This window comes from Capsicum annuum, chromosome 8 (assembly GCF_002878395.1).
Source record: "Capsicum annuum cultivar UCD-10X-F1 chromosome 8, UCD10Xv1.1, whole genome shotgun sequence".
In the NCBI taxonomy this organism is placed as follows: Eukaryota; Viridiplantae; Streptophyta; class Magnoliopsida; order Solanales; family Solanaceae; genus Capsicum; species Capsicum annuum.
Genome location: NC_061118.1, coordinates 162,387,230 through 162,407,561, shown reverse-complemented (window position 1 = coordinate 162,407,561; position 20,332 = coordinate 162,387,230). Strand labels below are relative to the sequence as shown.

Below are 20,332 nucleotides of genomic sequence, written 5' to 3'. Positions count from 1 at the left end.
GATCTTAGTATGACATGTTGAATATTGATGAATTAATAGATCCTTATTAAGAAGGAAGTGATCGAACAATTAATTGTCATCTCCTCTGACAATGATGGAGATAAGCTTGGTGGGATCAAAGGTACGGGAAGGGGGATGGGATTACAAAATGAAGAATCAAATATTCACTATCAAGGTGAAAGTTCAAATAATCAATCAGATGAGCTATTAAAATTTGTGTTTAAACTTTTTTCACATATGCACGTCTTTTTTTTTTTTTCCTACTAATCTTACAAGAGTTTGGTGATTGAAGTTTTTCTTAGAAGAGAAAAAACACGTCTTTTTCTCATTGTGTTTTGTTCCTTAATAAAGAAGATACTATTTTTTTTAGAAGTGATCAAACAGGCCAAAAGCGTCACCATCTAAGAAACAAAGAAAAAAGAAAATGATACGAGGGAAGTGAATAGTGGTGGAAATGGTGCCACGCCAAAATATATGAACTTATTGAGGCTGCAAATAGACAAACAATTTGCTGGATATTATATTGGTGTGACAATATATCTCATGCCAAGTATGGAGCCATCAACTAATACTTCTATACTCCAGTTGGAAAGGGATACTAATAATTAAGAAAAAATACTACTAATAGAATATACCACCAAATTTGAGGAAGCAGAGACTTCTAAATCTTATGATCTGTACATCAAATATACCAGAATATCTTTTTTGTCTTGTGATCTTAAATATGTGGTCTTAGATATATTATATGAAAAATTAAAAATGAAATGTTCAGCGCACATTGTTTTGAAAAAGAAAAAAAAGTAGTACAAACAACTTGAAACGGAGGATGCATCTGCTTTCAAACCTAACTTTCAAATGAACTTGTTTTAAAACCCAAACTTCAAAATGAAGATCACAAATGGCTTGGGTCCAGCTAGGTCGTCCAACATATACTCATTGCTTGTACCCCATTTCGACATTGCACATTTCCCATTTTATTCGATTTATCTTTGGGTTTTAGCTTTTCTAGAATTCAATATTTGCATAGGAGTGGGGCTTCAATTGTTTCCATAGCTGGCTGGCTATGCATACTAGCCATATATTTAATTGCTCATTTTGTCCTTTTAGCTGAGTTCTAAAAGAAATAAGTCAGAAAACACACCTTATTTACATAATACTAACACACACACACAAACTTACAAGTTATGTTATGAATTCCCATAGCAGAAACCACTCCAAGCTAGTATAGTATTATCCGACAGCGTCCTTTATTGATGATTTATTCTAGAGCCAAAGGATAAATAATCGGTTCGCTAGTAATCACTTCATGAAGAAGGATCAATGGTTGACGCAACATAATGTGCTCCGCCATTGCTTCAAAGTGATACCTTTACAAGGGGAAGAGTAGATGCTGCTGCAGGTCATACCTATCAGAATGCTGTACAGAGGTGGTTAGCTTGTATGTTAGAGGAACATTCTTGATCAATTGCTCTGGCTGGGCTGCATATTCTGCTTCTCTTTGGCTCTGATATATTCATGTGTGAAACGGCAACTGTGAGAGCATCTATAAAACCAGTGTCTTCACCTTCAGGCATCTTAGACGACCTATTACCAGATGTTACTGTTGAACCAAAGTCATCGCTGAGAGAGCTAAAAGTTAAGTTTCTTCTCTCATGTTCTATCCTAATAGTAGCAGTCAGCTGCCTTTTAATTGGCTTTGCGTGATTCTCCAATGCGGGTTCTGTGTAGTGTAAAATCCATGGATGTCCTGTAAGAAAAGAAAATGGTAACATCAAATTTAAAACAGATATCAGACAAAGGTGAGATAAAGACATTTACAACTTTTTGATATTAGTGAAACGTGATCATTCAGAAAATGAGTGTGGGTAACAAAGATGGCTACAATGAAAATACAGATTACATTACCTACTTAACAGGTAGATTCAATTGGACATGAATACAACAATAAATATCTGAATGATCCAGCAAATTCAACTGAATAATCGATCAGAACTCCATGCTTTTACGATATATCCAAAAAGTTCTACCAGATTATGTTGGATAACATTGCAAAGCAAGAATGTCAAAGAGAAACTGTGTTACCCACCACTACATCTGTCAACAGGGATGTGCATTCAAATAAGCAAGACTGTTCCCATCAATACCAGGGGGTCTTTGACCAAGTGAATTCTTGTGTTTATGAAACTATTTGAGGCTTTCATGATAAAAGGAACTACAGTTAACCAAAGTTGAGTTTTCTGGACATGCAATTTCAACGGCTTAGTTTATAGCTGGTTCAGAGGGATAACTTTATAGACCTAGTCCAATTCGTGAGATGAGACAGCTCGTCTTCGGCTGAAGATTCATAGATTTTATAGATTCTACAGTGTTTTTGGCGCTTTAAGCACAAATCTCTCACCCTCCACGCACCCTAAGGCGGGGGTGAGGCATAGCATAGACTTCTTAAAAAATAACCTTAAGCGTTGTCATTTAACAGAGTAGACGATCAATCAGTAGTCATCTTTCATATTCTATTAGCAAGGCAAGACACAGATGCTGCTAAATAATGCTCCAGAGGTAGGATCCAAACCACTTCACTCGGTTCCAGTTCTCTTTGATGATTACATTTCATTCAAAAAGAAAAAGAAAATACCGGTAAAAGAATATAAGGTATAAACTCAAACTCATCAAGTCAGCAGCTAAGAAAGGGAAGAGATCTGAAGGCTACTCACTTAGTACTTCATCGGCACTGTACCTTGCTGAAACATCCCTTGTCATCATACAAGAAAGCAGATCACGAGCTGGTTGTGATACAGATTCCCAGGCTCCACCGCTGAAATCAAGGTTATCTTCCTTAATCGCACTGAATAGAGATTCCAAAGAATCACCTTGAAATGGGAGCAAGCCCACCAAAAGTGCATGTAGGAGGACACCTGCACTCCATATGTCCACTTTCTCTGTGTAATCACCTAGCAGGACCTCAGGAGCAACATAAGCAGGACTTCCAACTACACCAGTCAAGCTCTGACCTACGAGCACAACAAAGAATTGAGCATTTCAGATACATCATTGACGTACAAAAGAAACACAACAAACACACAAAGCCGCTTCACCCATTTTGGAGCAAAGGATCCTCCAAGAAGAACTAGAATGACTTAAAATAGATATCTAATCATGGGCTCACAAGAGATGACATGAACAAAGTTAAACATCTTAAATAGATATCTAATCATGGGCTCACAAGAGACGGCATGAACAAAGTTGAGATCCTATGCAACGGAGGTGAGACATACATGTGAAAACCCATCACTCAACATTGCATTAGGTTCCAAAATGTTTCTAGTCTTTCCTGTGCATAATCTGAGGTAAGCACCTCCCAAATTACACTCGTAAGTTAACCAAGCAAGGGTAGGGATAAAGGTCGAGGGTTTAAAATAAGATGAGAACTGTCATATTTCTAAATTGACTAATTGAGAAGTCGTTTGACTGAACCTGAGCCCCAGAGGAAAAGTGAAGACACAACTTTTTCATGGATTAGCACATTTTTGGGACAGGTAAAGTTTAACTTCTAGCAAAAAGGGGATTACTGCCTATACAAGGAGCATACTGGAAAAAAGATGGAGCACTTCATTAGCAAACTAATGTCATTATCTGACATTCATATCTGTTGGTTTTTTTCAAAAAGAAGAGCCAGCAAAAAAGGGGTTAAAATGACTCTCAATGGATTGAAATCTTTCAATAGCTTTCAATGAGTTTATTGAGCATTGAAGGGCTTTAAATAGCCAACAAAAACAAAAATCAGCATAATTTGAATTTCAAAATAATCTAAAATATCTCAACAACTAAACAAACTAACAACCTAGTTGAAATTCAAAATTCAAATTTATCCTAATTAAATAATTTATTTTACTAAAAACTAGTGCAGTAACTTAAAGCAATTTCCAACAACATCATTCCACTATTTAACTTCTCACATGTATTTATGCAGTTTCTTTCTAGTGCTTTGATTTTATACAATTGTAATTGTACAACAAAATTAACCTTTCTCCAGATATACGCTGCTTTCTCTGCCTGTTGACTGCTTAAATATAAATATAACAGGTGCCAAACCAGGGAATATTTAAAAAATGATGGGCAGCCCGGTGCACTAAAGCTCCCGCTATGCGCAGGGTCCGGGGAAGGGCCCCACCACAAGGATGTATTGTACGCGGCCTTACCTTGCATTTCTGCAATATTAAAAAAATGATAGGTGAAAAAATACAGTTATGAATTGGCAAGCATAGAAATGATGAAATATCTCATTGTCTAAGTTCCAATACTGAAACGCATGTGTTACGTAATTTTTTCCATTCTCTTTATTCTGTACAGAGAAAGCCCTCAGGTGCCACCCCTGCACTTCTACTATTTACCTATGCTGTTTCAGCAGTAACTTTGTATGGTTGTTTTTGAGAAAGCTAGAACTCAATGTAATATCTCACTTAGCACAACAAACAAGTCAGATGACATCCAAATAGTTCCCATCAGCGCCTCCAACCCTGAGCCGCCGCGTAACAATATGTTAGTATCTAATATCTGAATACTTTAAACAGACTTGTCAGACAACCTTAATGTCAGTGTGAACTATAAGCTGGCTTTGCACCGAACGCAGTCGGCTCAACTTTACCTATGATAGCATCAAAAGCAACCATACATCAGAATCATTAGTAAAAACAAGGGAATATGAAGGAAATTATTACACTGAATTATGAGATACTGAGGGTTAAGAGACTCCCTCTCCTCCCAAAGAGAACCGAATTCAAAGTCAGGTCTGAAAAATCAAATTTCATTCTCAAATGGTACTGCTCAATTTATTTCTGCAAATAAGATTGAGAGACTTGGAAAAATACATGGACAAGTGATTTCAATTTTCTAAAGAAAAAACGAGAGGAAGTTTCAAGTATCTTGGGTTTATTTTCCAAGGAAATAATGTGATTGACGATGATGTCACACACCATATCGGTGTAGGGTGGATGAAATGGAAGCTCGCATCTAGAGCATTGTGCGATATGAAGATGCCACCAAAACATAAAAGCAAGTTCTATAGAAAGGTGGTTAGAACGGCTATCTTGAATGAAGTGTAGTGTTGACTTCAACATTCTAAAGATAAATGTTGCGGAGATTAGGCCGCAGAGATGGATGTGTGGGCATACTATGAGAGATGAGATTAGGAATGAAGATATCCAGAACAAGGTAGGAGTGGCATCGATAAAGGAAAAGATGCGGGAAACGAGGCTGACATGGTTTGGCATGTACAAAGGAGATGCCCGAATGCTCCAGTATGAAGGTCTGAGAGGTTGACTATGTATGGTTTCAAGAGGGGTGAAGGTTGGCCGAAGAAGTATTGGAGAGAGGTGTTAAACGGGACATGATCCGGTTTCGGTTTACAGAGGACATTACTACAGATATTAGGTCATGGAAGGAATGAATTAGGATAGAAGGATAGTTAAATAGTTGAGCATTTCTCACTTTCTTCTATACTAGTACTCGTATTATTAGTCGTACTATTACTCTTGTAGCTTTGTCCTTTGAATTTTTAATAGGACTGCTCCTCTAGCATATAGAGATAATGTGAGATAATGTATCTTAGTATCTTAGTTTTAAATAGGATAGAAGTAGTTATCTATTAGTAGTTACCTATAGTAGTTATCTATCGCAGTAACTGTTTTTTGATGTATTAGAAGTTATCTTTATGTCTTAGTTTAAATAGATGTATCGGGTAGAATTTTGAAAGAGAGAAGAAAAAGTATCAGTATTATCTTTGTATCGAGAAATTTGTCCACTCCATACAGACATGGTTATTGGTTAATGAAGTGTTCAATATTCTTGCATGGTATCCGAGCAGTAAGATCAGTCATGGTCAACACACAAACCAACGCTTTCCACCGCAAACCTATCATGGAGTCTCATGTTGACTCCTGATCAGATTAGATAATAATTGACCACTACAGCAACAAAATTGGAAGCCATGGACGCTTTGACTGCTGATGTGACTGCATTAAAAGCACAAAATGGTCATAATCAACGAGGAAAATCTAAAGTTTTGCTGAAAGAAGGCGAAGTTGATAGCACTTATAGGCATTCAGAAACTTATAGGCATTCACACACGAATGGAATTTCCAAAGTATGGGGGAGGAGATCCTAGAGGTTGGATTCTGAAAGTATAGAAGTATTTTCAATATTGTCAAACACCTAATGATTGCAAGGTTGATGTGGCTTCAATGTCTTTGGAAGGAGATACATTGGATCTTTTTGCTTGGATCACCCATGAAAGAACCATTTATTATTGGGATGAGTTGGTTACAGTTTTGCAAGAAAATTACGGACCCGATAAGTTTCAAAATCGGGATGAACACCTGTGGTATCCAACAAACTAGATCAGTGTTTGGCAAGAATTTGCAAAACGGGCAGCACGTGTGCAAAACTGGTCACAACACTGTTTTTTAGAAGTTTTCCTTAGTGGGCTCAAAGAAGACCTTCGTGTGGATGTTAGGATTCACAAGCCTCGATCTGTGTATAAGGCAATGAGTCTAGCTTTAGAATATGAAGGAAAACATGGACCAGATCAGTCCAGTAACGTAATTGATTCGCCTTCTATATCACGGGCCTTCGTCAATTGGGACTTCCTCTCTAATAGCTCAAGAATCCTTTAATTTTCTATCATCATGTCAACCAGTTACACACTCTTTTCAACAATATCGCTTTCAAACATTCGCGCACTATATTTTGAACAACAAATTCATCGAGAAAAAGGCGTATGCTACCGTTACAGAGACAAGTTTGCCCCTGGCCATTGCAGCAAACTTGGAATGTTTACATACTTGGAGTTAATGCAAGAGGAGAATGCATAGTTTCCTTCTTTTCGCCTTGAGGACAAGGCGACTTTTCAAGGGAATGCACTAATAGGATAGCTCCTTTAGCATGTGGAGATAATGTATCTTAGTTTCTTAGTTTCAAATAGGATAGAAGCAGTTATCTATTAGCAGTTACCAGTAGTTATCTACAACAATAACTGTTTATCTATGTATTAGAAATTATCTTTATGTCGTAGTTTAAATAGATTTATCCGGTAGAATCTAAAAAGGAGAAGAAAAAGTATTAGTATTATCTTTGTCTCCGGAGATTTGTCCACTCCATACGGACATGGTTATTGGTTAATGCAGTGTTTAAGATTGTGGCACTTTGTTTAACCAGTAAAGTTTCGTTGTTTCATTATCATCTCTTCTTCATCCTAGTTTCTATCAAATTGGTTATTATCTATGGTTTCTTTTGTACTTCGGTTATGAATTATGTTTAGGGTGATGTGTAAGGTTCTCTATGGTATTTTGCCATGACTTTTTATTTCGATGATTTTGTGCTCTCTATTTATAGCTTTGGAATATTTATTCTTAAGCTAAGGATCTGTCAGAAACCTCTCTACCTCTAAGGTAGTGGTACGGTCTACATACATTCTACCTTCCCTAGACCTCACGTGTGGGGTTACACTAGATATGATGTTGTTGTATTTTTGAATTGAAAAATAAAAGCAAATAATTGAAAACAAAGTCAATCAAACAAAGATGTTTCTCAATACACATAATAAGGACATCTTTCTTGGATGCAAGGAGTAATGCAGATCGCCACGAACCAGCGCAATTGGGAGGACAAATTAACAATTTCACCCTTAGATTACAAAGGACAAGTCAGACAACATCAGGCGAATATGTAGACATATAATAAGCAGGGTGTTTTATCTAGTTCACGCACACTAAAGATAATAAAATGAACAATACCACTCCGGCAAATCAAATTCAAATAGAGGGGATCATCCTGAATTACCATATGAAATTCTCACAGCTAGCCCAAAGTCTGAAACCTTGACTTGTCCAGAGGTTGTAAGGAGGACATTTTCAGGCTTTATGTCCCTGTGCACAACACCCATCTCGTGGCAATATCTGATGACCAGCATAAGATCTTTGATCACATTAGCAGCTTGTTGCTCAGGGTATCGCCCAATCCTAGCCATTTGATCAAGCAACCTTCCTCCTGAGCAAAGTTCCATAACAAGATAAAAAGATTCGGCGTCCTCATACACAGCCTTCAATGTCACAACACCTGGATGCCCAGATAGATGCTGCATTATCTCAACTTCACGGTGAATGATCTCTTCCCCCTTATGCAGTGTCTTGCAAGCATGACTTTCCCCACTCAACTTTCTCTGACATAATAACACAGAACCAAATTTCCCTCGTCCAATAACTTCTCCCATCTCGTAATCCTGCTCAATCTTCTTCTTCCTCCCCAATCGAGTGGCGGAATCAAGACACCCTATTTTCCTTTTAAGACCCCGTCCAGGTGAGCACGAACGTGCACTCCCACAAGACGGGGCAGTAGCTACTCCAGTAATAACGCTCTTCCTACAAAAGTTGGCATCATCTTCAACCACAATTTCCCTGGATTTCTTTTTCCTTCTAGAATAATCCTCCAACGATAAATGTGACCTGACTACTGTCAATGAACTCTCATCTTTCTGACAAACCACTGAAATTTCTACTCCCTTTCTCTTCTTCCCCAAATTCTCCATACAAAAGATTAAACTAATAAATCCTCCTATAAATCATAAGCAATCTTCCAAACTACATCTATAACTTGTCAAATTCACTAGCTTGTTAAAAGTATAAAACTACCTCCTTGATATCCAACTTACTTCTGCAGTTCCAGCAGCCCAACCAGATACAAGATCTACCAACCATATAATGAGTACAACCGGTGTATAAAAAGTTCCAATTTTTTGTTACATTCTGCAATTTCAATTAAAGGGTATTAAACAAAACCTACAAAAATCATCACAAAACAAGAATACCCATTAACTTAATCAATAAAATAAAAAGACCAATAACCTCTTAATGAAAAATGCCTTTTACTCCTCTTCCTTCGACCCATTTGAGCCAACAGCTCCAAAGTAAAAGACATAGTTATGCTCGTTTCACACGAGATAGCAAGTCTGAAAAAGTAAAAAATAAAAAATAAAAAACAAAACAAACATTAGTTATGCTACCCCAACAAGCACAATCAGCTATATGAATCTTCAAATCAAGTATCAAAAACAAACATATCAAAATTGAAGTCCTAAATCCTTGAAAATCAGAAAATTAATCTAGATGCACGAAAGCTGCCCAAACAATTAATTGTGGTTCACAAAAGCTGACGTAAACACAACGATTGTTAAAAAAGATACATAGAGAGGGAGAAAGAATATCCTAATTAAGTAGATCTTTTTTGATACCTTCATAAATAAGAAATGTAGTGAAAGGGAAGGAGGAGTGAAGAAGGGTTTATTAGGGGAACAAAAAAAGGTGAAAGGTGAAAGGTGACTACTTTCCGGTACAGACACGTGAATTCTGAAACTGCCACTTCACTATTCGCGCCGATCTGCTTCTTTTGACGCATCATCTAACGCCACGTTACTCGATCTAAGGGTGGAAAGCAATTGGAATATGGGCTCCACTAACTTGAAAATTTTTATTTCTCTCTAAATATTTTCATTTCCCTTTAAATTTAGTCTATAAATAGGTTTACATTCAATATGTTTTTTAACATGATTTTAATACTATTAGATCTAAATTTTTCATTTGAGCATAATGTCGATGAATATTCAATTTCCGACTTGAATTTGAATTCTAATGAAGATGATGATATATAATTTGATGGAAGATTGAAAGAACCGATGGAAGATTCAAACCTAAATTGTGATAAATAATCGCTCGTTATGTGCATTCCTTTGAAAAAAAATTGAATTTATATTTAATTTTTTTTTAATAAGCAGATTCAATTAAAGATTTGTCACAATCATAACAAACGAAAAGAAATTTGAGCAATGAAATACGTGTTGCAATATATGAAATGTTGCAACAAAAGTGTGTCGATGGTAAACTAAAAAAGGAGTTACGAAAATAGTGGCGTCACATTTTTCGACTTGCATTCAAACAATTCAACGCATTTTGAGACTATCAAACTATGGTGAATGTGCTTCTAGTGGTGTATATGGAAGAAAAGTGAACAATTGTGATCGAAAAAAATTGAGATGAATCATAATCGTTTTCGTGCAATTCCTTTACGGAAGCGGACAACTCTACGATCATTATCTTCTTCCATGAATATGAGTATGACCACTTTGTTTAGACGTTTGAAGTCGGGACATATACGAAGACATTCTAATGCCATAAAGCCTTATTTGAAAGAGGAAAATAAAATAAGTCGGTTGCAATTTTGCATATCTATGCTTGATCATGGTAGCATACCACATGATCCAATTTTTACCAACATGTTCAGTACAGTTCATATCGACGAGAAGTGGTTTTATATGACCCAAAAAAATGAAATGTATTATTTACTGCCTGATGAAGAAGATCCAATCCGCAATGTCAAGAGCAAAAATTTCATCGATAGTTATGTTTTTAGTTGTTGTAGTGATAACGCTCAACTTACACGTCAATTTAGTGCAAAGCGGTCGTCATCAATATATTTACTCAACTTTGGAGTCGGGGCCGAATCCACGAGGAACAATGTGAGTAGCGATTAAAAAAATTTGAAACTATAGCTATAAGTTGAATTCAAACAAATGATACGAAAAGATAAAATGGAATTTTTTTATGATCAATGGGGGTTGGGGTCGAATCCTACAGGGAATATGGTGTGAACTTAAGTCGTTTGTGATTTAATCAACTGATAGTTGGATGTTTCCTGAAATGGGGTTTTTTGGAGATTAGCAAATAATTGTTGGTCACTTTAGTTTCAGTGTTTGCAATCAAGAGTTTATGGAAACCAGAGTTATGTTCACTATGGGGGTTAGGATTTGACAGATGCTAGTAACTATTCAAGATTCTTTTGGTAGGTAGGAACAACTGATTATCCTTGTCGAATTTATGCCTAAATGTCTCTCGACCTAGCTAAGCATTTAACTACCTATTTCTCTCGAACTTAGGAGTTTATATTTCATAACAGGATGTTATCTCAGGTTAATTAATCTTGCTACAACATTAATTATTAAACGGAAGGTTAATAGCTTCCAAGTCCCTATTGATAATTTGCTTCTTACTAGGGTTGATTTCTTAGTTCAAGCAAATCACTAGTAAGCAGGACCTATTGTTTGCAACCAATAGATAAAGTGTAAAGCAGAGGAATTACCGAGAAGTTACTACACCGTTAGAATCCTGAACACTTAGTTGCGTTACAAATCCAAACCCATAGATCCCATAACTCGGGTTAAGGGGTTTAGCTACTCATACTGTAAAAAGCCATACCGCTTGTTGAATTCATAATGCTATGGAATAATACTAACAGCAAAAGTGAATAGCAACAGTTGTATCTTGGATTAAATTGCAGTAGAAAAATCCTGAAAAATAATATGATAATCTCTCCAAAGCTAACTATAAACTTGTATCAAAAACTAGAGAGCAAACACGTGAAGTTCAAGTCCAGAATGTAGAGTACCAACTATTCCATCTAATAGTTTTAATGTATGGTATTTGATAAATGAATATTCCATAATGCATAAAGATGAATTCCTCAAAGAAGATGGAGGATGTATGTTAGTTTTTCTAACATAAAGGGGAGATTATAAGTAGCTATGATATATGTTAGAAATTATTATCAAATCCTATAATTCAAGTAAAATGTCGAAAGCATCTCATATTTAAGCTGCAAGTGCTCCTATTTTGTGTCCCTAAAGGACAAAGTCTATGCATGCATGAAGCATGGTAGAGATGAATTCCTCAAAGAAGATGGAGGATGTATGTTAGTTTTCCTAACAGAAGGGGGAGATTATAAGCAGCTATGAGATATGTTAGGAATTATTATCAGATCATATAATTCAAGTCAAATGTCGAAAGCATCTTAAGCTGGAAGTGCTCCTATTTTGTGTCCCTAAAGGACAAAGTTTATGCATGCGTGAAGCATGGTAGACCAATCGATTCAAAATGAAATAATCCTTAAAAAAAATAAGGAGCAAATAATTATAATAAGAAGGCATTGTTCTCTTGAAGAGTCTACGGCATAACACTTCATGAAATCTTATAAGAGCTTCATGTACCTGAAAATAATGAAGTGATGAGATCTCAAAATGCTATGTCGCATTGTGAACCGATACAGAATGATATATCATCAATATCTTTGATACAATATTGACGCAATATTGTGTAAGATTACGAAGATCTGAATTCTACGTTTATTTAAGTATGCTGATGTAGAAATATTTATCAAGTAACATGAAAGGATGCATTTTGGTAAGCATAAAACTTATTTGATTTGCAATCCAAACACTAGAAGATGTCACACACACTAAATGTTGGATATTGTCATTTGACAAAAATTTATATGAAAATTCTCAAAGGATTCAAAATGCCTGGAGCATATAAAGTTTCTAGGAAACTTGTTTATTATCCTTATAAGGGATAAATTGATGGTTTGAAAATCATCGAAACTCTTGGAGAGTTTTCAAAAGCAATAAGATTATTTGCTAAAATGAGAAACATATCGAATTGGACTGGTCCTGAAGTACCATATCTTAGTTCAATTGGTGTACTAATGTATCTTGCAAATACTACAAGGCCTGATATAGCCTTTTCGGTTAATTTGTTAGCAAGATATAATTCTACTCATACTGGGAGATATCGAAATGAAATCAAATACATGATCTTATTTTATTTTAAAGATTGCAGTCTCGATCTTATTGATTATGCTGATACTGGGTATTTATTTAACCCGCATAAATCTCGATCTCAAACATGCTATGTGTTCACATGTGGATACTGTCATATCTTGGAGTATATAAAACAGTTTATCATAACCGCTTTATCGAACCATGCTGAGATAATGGTCATTCATGAAGCAAGCCAAGAATGTGTATGGTTGAGGTCCATGATACATATCATTTAAGAAAAATGAGACAAACTATCCATGATTTTGTATGAAGATAATGCAGCATGTCTTAATGTAGGATTCATAAAAAGAGATAGAACGAAACACACTTCATCAAAGCTTTTCTGGATACATGAGCTCCAAAAGAATGGTGATATTAATGTGTAACAGATCCGTTCAAGTGATAATGTTGCTAGCTTATTCACCAAGTCTCCTCTTGCTGCAACTTTCAAGAAGATGATGCACATGATCGGGATGCAAAGGCTCAAGATGTTCTCATTAGGGGGGAGTTAATACGCGTTGTACTCTTTTTTCCTTTCGAGGTTTTGTTCCACTGAATTTTTCTTGTAAGGTTTTTAACGAGGCAGCCTATATGCATATTATTAGAGAGGTGTACTCTTTTTCCTTTACTAGATTTTTTTTCCATTGGTTTTTTTCTAGTAAGGTTTTAACGAGGCACATTATCTATAATTAGACATTTAAGGGGGATTGATGTACATGTATTTACATTATAGTCAATGTGTATCAAGAATATAGATAAGATCTATCAAGATCTAGTTGATATCTACTAGTATTTGAAGTATTTGTCTTTTAGTAAGAAACTAAGAGTAAATTTTCTTATAAATAGAAGGTTTCCTTCATTGTAAATCATCCTTCAAGAAAAATAAGAATTATTCTATTCTCTCTATTCTTTTCTTTATTAGTTATTTTATAACAGAGGCCAAATTGTAGAGAAAGAAAGATTAACTATATTTTTCACGCAACGGACCATATATATCTTCTTATTAGACTTTTAACTTTACTTTTTTTAATCGATTGATCTATTAAAAATTGTGTTTTATTTCTTTAAAGGTAAAAATAATATTTTAAGATATTTTATTTTTTTAATATATTTTTAAATATACTAAATATATTATTATTATTGCTATCTTTTGCCTTTCTTTTTCTCTTTATTTTTTAATTGAAGGAACGTGAATTTAATAGGTTTGCAGCTAATAAATAAAATAAATATTATAAAGGATGAAGGAGCGAAGCCGGGTGCTTAAGAAAATTTTAACATAGAAATTAATAGATTAATATAACAATTACCAAGACAAACACATATAGAAAACACATTAAGGAGGGAAGAGTTGCCTCAGAGATCTATGTAATTGTTCTCCCGTGTCATCTGAAATCTCTTACTTAGCCTTTTACCAATTGAATATTTGAATCTCTTTGTCAATAATGACATTGCACGTGTCAACAAGTTAAAAAGTTTAGATAACAGATATAAATTATGTAAATAATACTTAACAAACTTCAAAAATATGCGTGGGAAGATATTTTAGGAATTGAGTTTACTAGGAAAATCAATCAATGTACTAATTATCAGAATGGTGATACTCATATTTTTGTGCCTAACTAAAAAGTTAGCAGTTTGTAATAAATCTATATTTTGGTTTATCTAATATATCGCCTTGTTACCAAAAAAATAAATAAAAATAAATTATGGACGAATTGATTTTGAATTGATCCATCTATATTTGACCCACTCGTTCATTTGTCGGTCTTACATCTATTTATATTTGATAAAATTATTTTAATTTACACTAATAAAATTAAACTAACCGTTAACTAGTGATTGGAGTAACACAAAAATAATTATTATTGATTTCTTCCATCAAACTAATCATTAACTAGCCGTTGAAGTAACACATGAATGCTCGTTATTGATTTTGGAAGACCTTCTCTGTTTTATTTTATATAAATTAAGCGTTAATTAGTTGTTGGAATAATAACATATAGAATCTCGCAAATGATTTGGAAAAACTTTATTATTCGAATATATTATATCTACTTATTATTTAGTAAAATATTTATCTTGAGTATTAATGAATGTGAAGTATCCGTTATCTAACTGTTGTGGGTGATACCTATATATACGAGTTATTCTTTTGCTAATATTCACAAAAACAGGGATAAAGAGTGCATGCATCCTACATTGTCAGACTCAAGCTGTGGAATAAAACTAGGTATTTTTCTTTTAAGCATTTTCTACATCTATTATCCATATAGCGTCGAGCTAATCTAAATTTACACTTTCATCTTACCACAAGGGATAAAATACTCTTTAACAAAAACTTCATATTCAGAACTCAAACTTGAAATCTCTAATTAAAATTGAAATAATACATATCACTCCATTATAAGTTTTTGTGATGGTTGTTGTCATCTCTTATAAGAAATATTTTATTTTCTTCCTTAATTTTTTTAATTGTTTTTATCCTAATTTATACTTGAATGAGTTTATTAAATCTTAAAAATGCGTCTATTTATCTTATCATTTGTGACACACGGACACTACTTAAGCGATTTCAAGAGATGTATATCTTCATAAGTTAAACTGAAATTATTATTATTGTAATAATAATAATAATAATAATAATAATTTAAGTGTGTTTCTTTAATAGAAACACATGCTACTAAAGTGAAGTCCAGGTACTACTACTTTTAAAATGTTTAATATCTATCACAAAGTGGATATTCATCAAAGGTGTTCATTAATACTATCATTTCTAAATTCAGTCGTGAAATTAAACTGTATATATTATTCTTACCGCGTAGATTTGCCATGGAAAATGGCGAAACTTCTGAATTGTTTTCAGCAAATGCAAATTATGAATTGATTTTTTTTGGATACATTTTGGTGGAGAAATTGCAGGAAATTGAGGAATTAGGGTTTTGGTACTTGTTGCATTCATGGATGAAACTATCAAGCGACACCTTACCGGAGAAGAACGCGGCGGTGACGGTGGAGGAGGAAGCTCCGATGGTGATTTTGAGTCGTCAATGGATAGATTTCCAAATCATATAATAATTAATGTACTGGAGAAAATGGATTTGGTATCTCTTTGCACTGCTGCTTGTGTTTCTCCGACCTTCAATTCTGCCGTTGCATACATTCTCCCTTCTCTTCCCTCTTTCGATCTTTCTGTAAGTTAATTTCCCTCCCTCCCTCCCTCTCTCTCTCTCTCTCTCTCTCTCTTTTTCTTCTGATTAAATCCGCTAATTTTACGGCTGTTGTTGATAAAATCAGTTAATTAATGTAGCATGTTTGTTCTAGTCTTCGTGGATGGAGTTAATTGGTACATGCTGGGTGAGAGGTGGCAGGTATTCCATGGAATTAGTAGATGTGTGAAAGCTGAGCTGGACACCACGGTTGTAGAAATAAAATAAAAGTGATACCATGTTCACATAGCCTCATTGAGCTTGTATGTTGTCCAATTCAATTATCTCGAGTTCATGTTAAGTGAAATATGTTGTTCCTTAATTGGTTGATTGTTTTGAGATAAGTGTGAATAAAGTGGAATGGAACTCCAGGACTTAGGTCTGATATTACTTGACCTCTGTTGACCTGACTAACCTTATTAATATTGTTTTGGAACTGTAAATTTTGCTACAATTGTATGAAATGGAGTGAGTAGTTGACATCATCTAATTTAGGATTGAAACGTAGTTGACATAATTATTTCGAGTTTATTGCTGGCTGATTTAGATTGACATATTTATGTATGCTTTACTTGTATCTAGCTAAAACTGCTGGAGGTATTTTCTGGGCTTCAGTTTGCGGCCTTTGTGGGCATTGCAAGTGTAGCCGGTCCAAACATTTCATGGTAAAATAGTCAGATGAATCCTCTGATTACAATGTATATAGATTGGGATTGAGGTTTAATTGACCGTCCATTTGACAATCATTAGTTTTGCTAATTTGATCTCTACTTCTGGGTTGAACTTTTAATATTAGTATCTTTGATTTACAGGGATTTTATTTGGATGAAGAGACTCTAAAACATGTTGTGCATAGGGTCCAAGGAGCCAAGAGTTTAACTATTGATTGCCTCCAAATGAAGAATGATTCCTCCATTATCAATATTCTCAGCGATCATATCGAAGATTTGAGTTTGCTCAAATGTTCCCATTTGTCTTACGACATTCTTCGTGCAATTGGAGAAAGGTGCCCCAACTTAAGGTATTCTCCCATGTCAAACTTCAATTTTTGCTACTTTCAACAATTGACATATATTGATAATTGTTATGAAATGCTTCGTTGGGTTTATGGTTTCACATCTTTGATTGTAAGAGCTTTACAAGTGGTTGCAATCAATTTATCAGGCTTACAAGGCGTTCATTGCCTCCATTGATGGATTTTCAGACTGTCATTATCCTGAAATTCTCATAAAAGGATCTTATTTAGATCTAATGGTTCACTTGAGCCATCATACTACCACTTGCTGAAGCTTTTTTTTTTTTTCCGATATATCTGAAGCAAATTTGTTTATTTAGGCCCCGTTTGGCCATAAGAAATGTTTTACTTTTTTCCGGAATTCTTTCTCTTTATTCTAGCTCATGGTGTCAAGTTATTTGTGAACCAATATGGTATCTGAACTTCGTTAGGCTGTTTGGGTATAGAAAACTGCGAACTGTGTTCGCTTTTGCACTTGGCTTCATTAATTTCACTCTATATCTCCACCTCCAGGAGATGGATCAGTCGAGATATAAGTAAGTCCATTGTGGTTACACCAACAATATGTTGCTTTAATACTCTGTCACTTCTCACTGTATTTGATTCCAATGTATGTTTCTTATTTCCCCTTTTTCTTTTTCTGAATCAGGTCCTTGCTTATAGAATTTGCTGGGTTAGGAGCACCAGATCTTCTCAGAATGAAACTTACAGGAATGCTCCAAAAGGTGTCCTTGTTAGAGGTAAAGTATTCTCATCTTTCACATATTTCTCCTCTCTTTCTTCTTCAAGTTGTCCTGGGTGCCTCTTCAAGCTTATTACTCTTAGAACAAAGAGTTTTTCCTTTGATGGTCAATTTTATGAGCTCTTTTCTTTCCTGCAGTCTCTGTCCATAAAAATCCGAGGGACCTTACGTGATGTATTTGATGTACGACCCCTTGTAGCGTTTCTGCCCGAGGGTTTAAAAAAATTGAAGTTGCAGCAAACGGGTGAAATGTTCTTTGTCGTCTGGTTACATACGGTCAGGGATATCCCTTGGTTCAAATTGCAAAGCTTATCTCTTGTCTTGGACGTTATATCAGATGGTCTTATCCGCACAGTTGTGGACTCTCTTCCTCTTTTGGTAGAGCTCGATCTTGAAGACATACCTTTTATGGAGCCATCAGTACGGGACTTGACCAACATTGGACTACAGTCTCTGAAGTACTGCAGGCATCTAATTGCCCTCTCAATTGTTAGAAGTAGAAAAAATTTTCCCACTTCATTTACGAGAGTGGACAATATAGGCATGTTCCTTCTTTCTGAAGGTTGTAGAGGGTTGGAATCAGTGAAACTTGGTGGGTTTGTGAAGGTTACTGAAGCTGGGTTTTCGTCAATTCTGTATTCATGCCTGAATCTGAAGAAATTTGAAGTGTTGACTTCACCTCTATTATCAGACTTGGCGTTTGATAATATGATTGGAGTTGCAAGGTCCCTAATTGAATTAAGGTTGGTATCGTGCAGGCTTCTAACTAGTGAAGCTTTTGAGGATTTGTCCTTGTTTAGTAAGCTGGAGGTAATTGACACAAGTGGTTGCAGAAGCATTGGAGACCCCTGTCTCTTCTACATATCAAGTGTTACGACGGTCACCAAACTAAACTTAGCAGAAGCGGATATAACTGATACGGGTCTTGCTATTCTTGGCAAGGGAAACCTACCTATTGCACATTTGTGCATCAGAGGCTGTAAGCGGGTAACTGACAAGGGCATTCAGTTTTTGTTTCATGATGAGAGGAAAATTTGTAAGACATTATCAGTGTTGGATGTCGGTCGCATCGCGGGAATAACTGATGCAGCTATTTTTACCATTGCATCTACTGCGAAAGCATTAACTGATTTATCTCTAAGATTCTGTTTTCACGTCACTGATGCTGCACTGAAGATGCTGGTGAATAGACCAAACAACAACAGTAGTCAACTGCAAAGACTTGATCTTTGCAACTGTCGGGGACTGTCTGATGATCTCATAATGCTTTTTCAGCACAAGTCTGCTTTCCGTGGTCTGCGCTGGCTAGGTGTCGGACGTAATCCCTTGGTCAACAAAAGAGAGGATTTCTCCAAAATCTGCAAAGCCCGACCTTGGTTTGTTGTATGCTTTGATGACTGCGAGTTTGGTTGCCATGATGGCTGGCAATATCACAAATCTGATGACTGAAGTCCTTTTTTTTTTTTTTTTCCTTTTTTTGACAAAGGCTGATGACCGAAGCCTCGTTCAGCTGCATTATTGTGCTTTATTTGCTCTCTATTGTAACGAACCTTTTCAATTACAATGAATATCAAATGCCTAATTTTTGGACCTGCAATTTTAATTATTCATTATGTACCAAATCATTGCTGCTAGCATTAAGTGGCATCATCACTTGGACACACACCTCCACTATCAATGTATGCAACACCTAATGTTATTATTTCCATTCTCTTTCCCTACTATGGAGTACCACCTACTTCAATAGCTGGTGCATTAACAACTTATCTGCTCCAACTCCATAGGCTTCCATTGACCACAGGACCCTCTATCTCTTCCTTCTCCGAGCTCTGGTTATGGAAGAAGGAACCAAGTATCCTCAAACATCAATTCTTTATCCTCCTCAGCCATCTGCTCCACCACAAACTCCCATCTCGTGCATCTGCTCCACCACAAACTCCCATCTCGTGCTCCCGAACATTCACAAACTCCCATCTCGTGCTCCCGAACATTCTTTTATATTTCTCAAACTTCATGTTTGACATCTTTTTAACAATGTTAATAATGAATGAGCTTTTGGTTATGTCGATTAATTCTTTTCTAGTTTCTACTTTCTACAATGGGAAACACCTGTCCACCACCACTAACAAGAGATGAATTATTACCAGCACCGGCTGCATAATGATTATCCTATTATATATATGGTGAAGCACGAAAGCTTAGAACAAAAGCGAAAAACAAGGCCTCTTTCATCACACATATATAGTGGCATGAGGAAGTGTGGTTGCAGCAACCATCATTAGCTGTTGCTACTTTCTTGAACGTCAAAAATACCTTGCAGTCTCAACTTCTGGAAAGCAGAGTTTTTTCTTTTCAAAAAAAGGAGAAGGGAATGTATATGACATACTTTTCTTTTTAGTTCGTTAAAAAAGAATGACATATTTCTTTACTTAGTAAATATTTAACTTTAAAATGCTCATTTTATTTGTAGCCAAACAAACATCTTAAACATATTATAGACCACAAACTTCAAAAGTCCCTTTTTTAAAAAAAAACTTGTCTAAGTAAAACTAACTCACATAAAATAGAATGGAGAGATAGGGAGTATAAGCTATGTTGAAAAAAAAAAGGCCCAAAAATTTATTCAAAACGACAATCTTCAAAAGTCTTTCATGCTTTATTAAAGAATGTGTCAA

The 20,332-nt window shown here is 35.4% G+C and overlaps 2 protein-coding genes across 9 annotated transcripts; one reads left to right on the top strand and one right to left on the bottom strand.

The window, feature by feature from the left end:
• Positions 1–1,041: 1,041 nt before the first annotated feature.
• LOC107840077 (serine/threonine-protein kinase PEPKR2) lies at positions 1,042–9,416 on the bottom strand. Of its 6 annotated transcripts, none has more exons than XM_047394942.1 (6): positions 9,281–9,416; positions 8,895–8,998; positions 7,834–8,795; positions 4,197–4,205; positions 2,712–3,008; positions 1,042–1,747 (listed from the first exon to the last, which is right to left on the bottom strand). In XM_047394942.1, exons 3-6 carry the CDS (start codon positions 8,576–8,578, stop codon positions 1,410–1,412), a joined length of 1,389 nt encoding a protein of 462 aa, XP_047250898.1. In that variant the 5' UTR covers positions 8,579–8,795; positions 8,895–8,998; positions 9,281–9,416; the 3' UTR covers positions 1,042–1,409. The 6 variants fall into 6 exon arrangements, with proteins under 6 accessions (XP_047250898.1, XP_047250899.1, XP_016539289.2 ...); XM_047394943.1 differs by having other exon boundaries at positions 9,107–9,286; XM_016683803.2 differs by lacking the exon at positions 4,197–4,205 and having other exon boundaries at positions 9,281–9,415.
• A 5,876-nt stretch (positions 9,417–15,292) lies between these two features.
• On the top strand, positions 15,293–19,254 carry LOC107840076 (F-box protein At-B). Of its 3 annotated transcripts, none has more exons than XM_016683801.2 (5): positions 15,293–15,390; positions 15,614–15,885; positions 16,713–16,921; positions 17,565–17,655; positions 17,796–19,254. In XM_016683801.2, exons 2-5 carry the CDS (start codon positions 15,652–15,654, stop codon positions 19,104–19,106), a joined length of 1,845 nt encoding a protein of 614 aa, XP_016539287.2. In that variant the 5' UTR covers positions 15,293–15,390; positions 15,614–15,651; the 3' UTR covers positions 19,107–19,254. The 3 variants fall into 3 exon arrangements, with proteins under 3 accessions (XP_016539287.2, XP_016539286.2, XP_016539288.2); XM_016683800.2 differs by having other exon boundaries at positions 15,350–15,445; XM_016683802.2 differs by lacking the exons at positions 15,293–15,390; positions 15,614–15,885 and adding an exon at positions 15,927–16,565.
• The last annotated feature ends 1,078 nt before the right edge of the window (positions 19,255–20,332 follow it).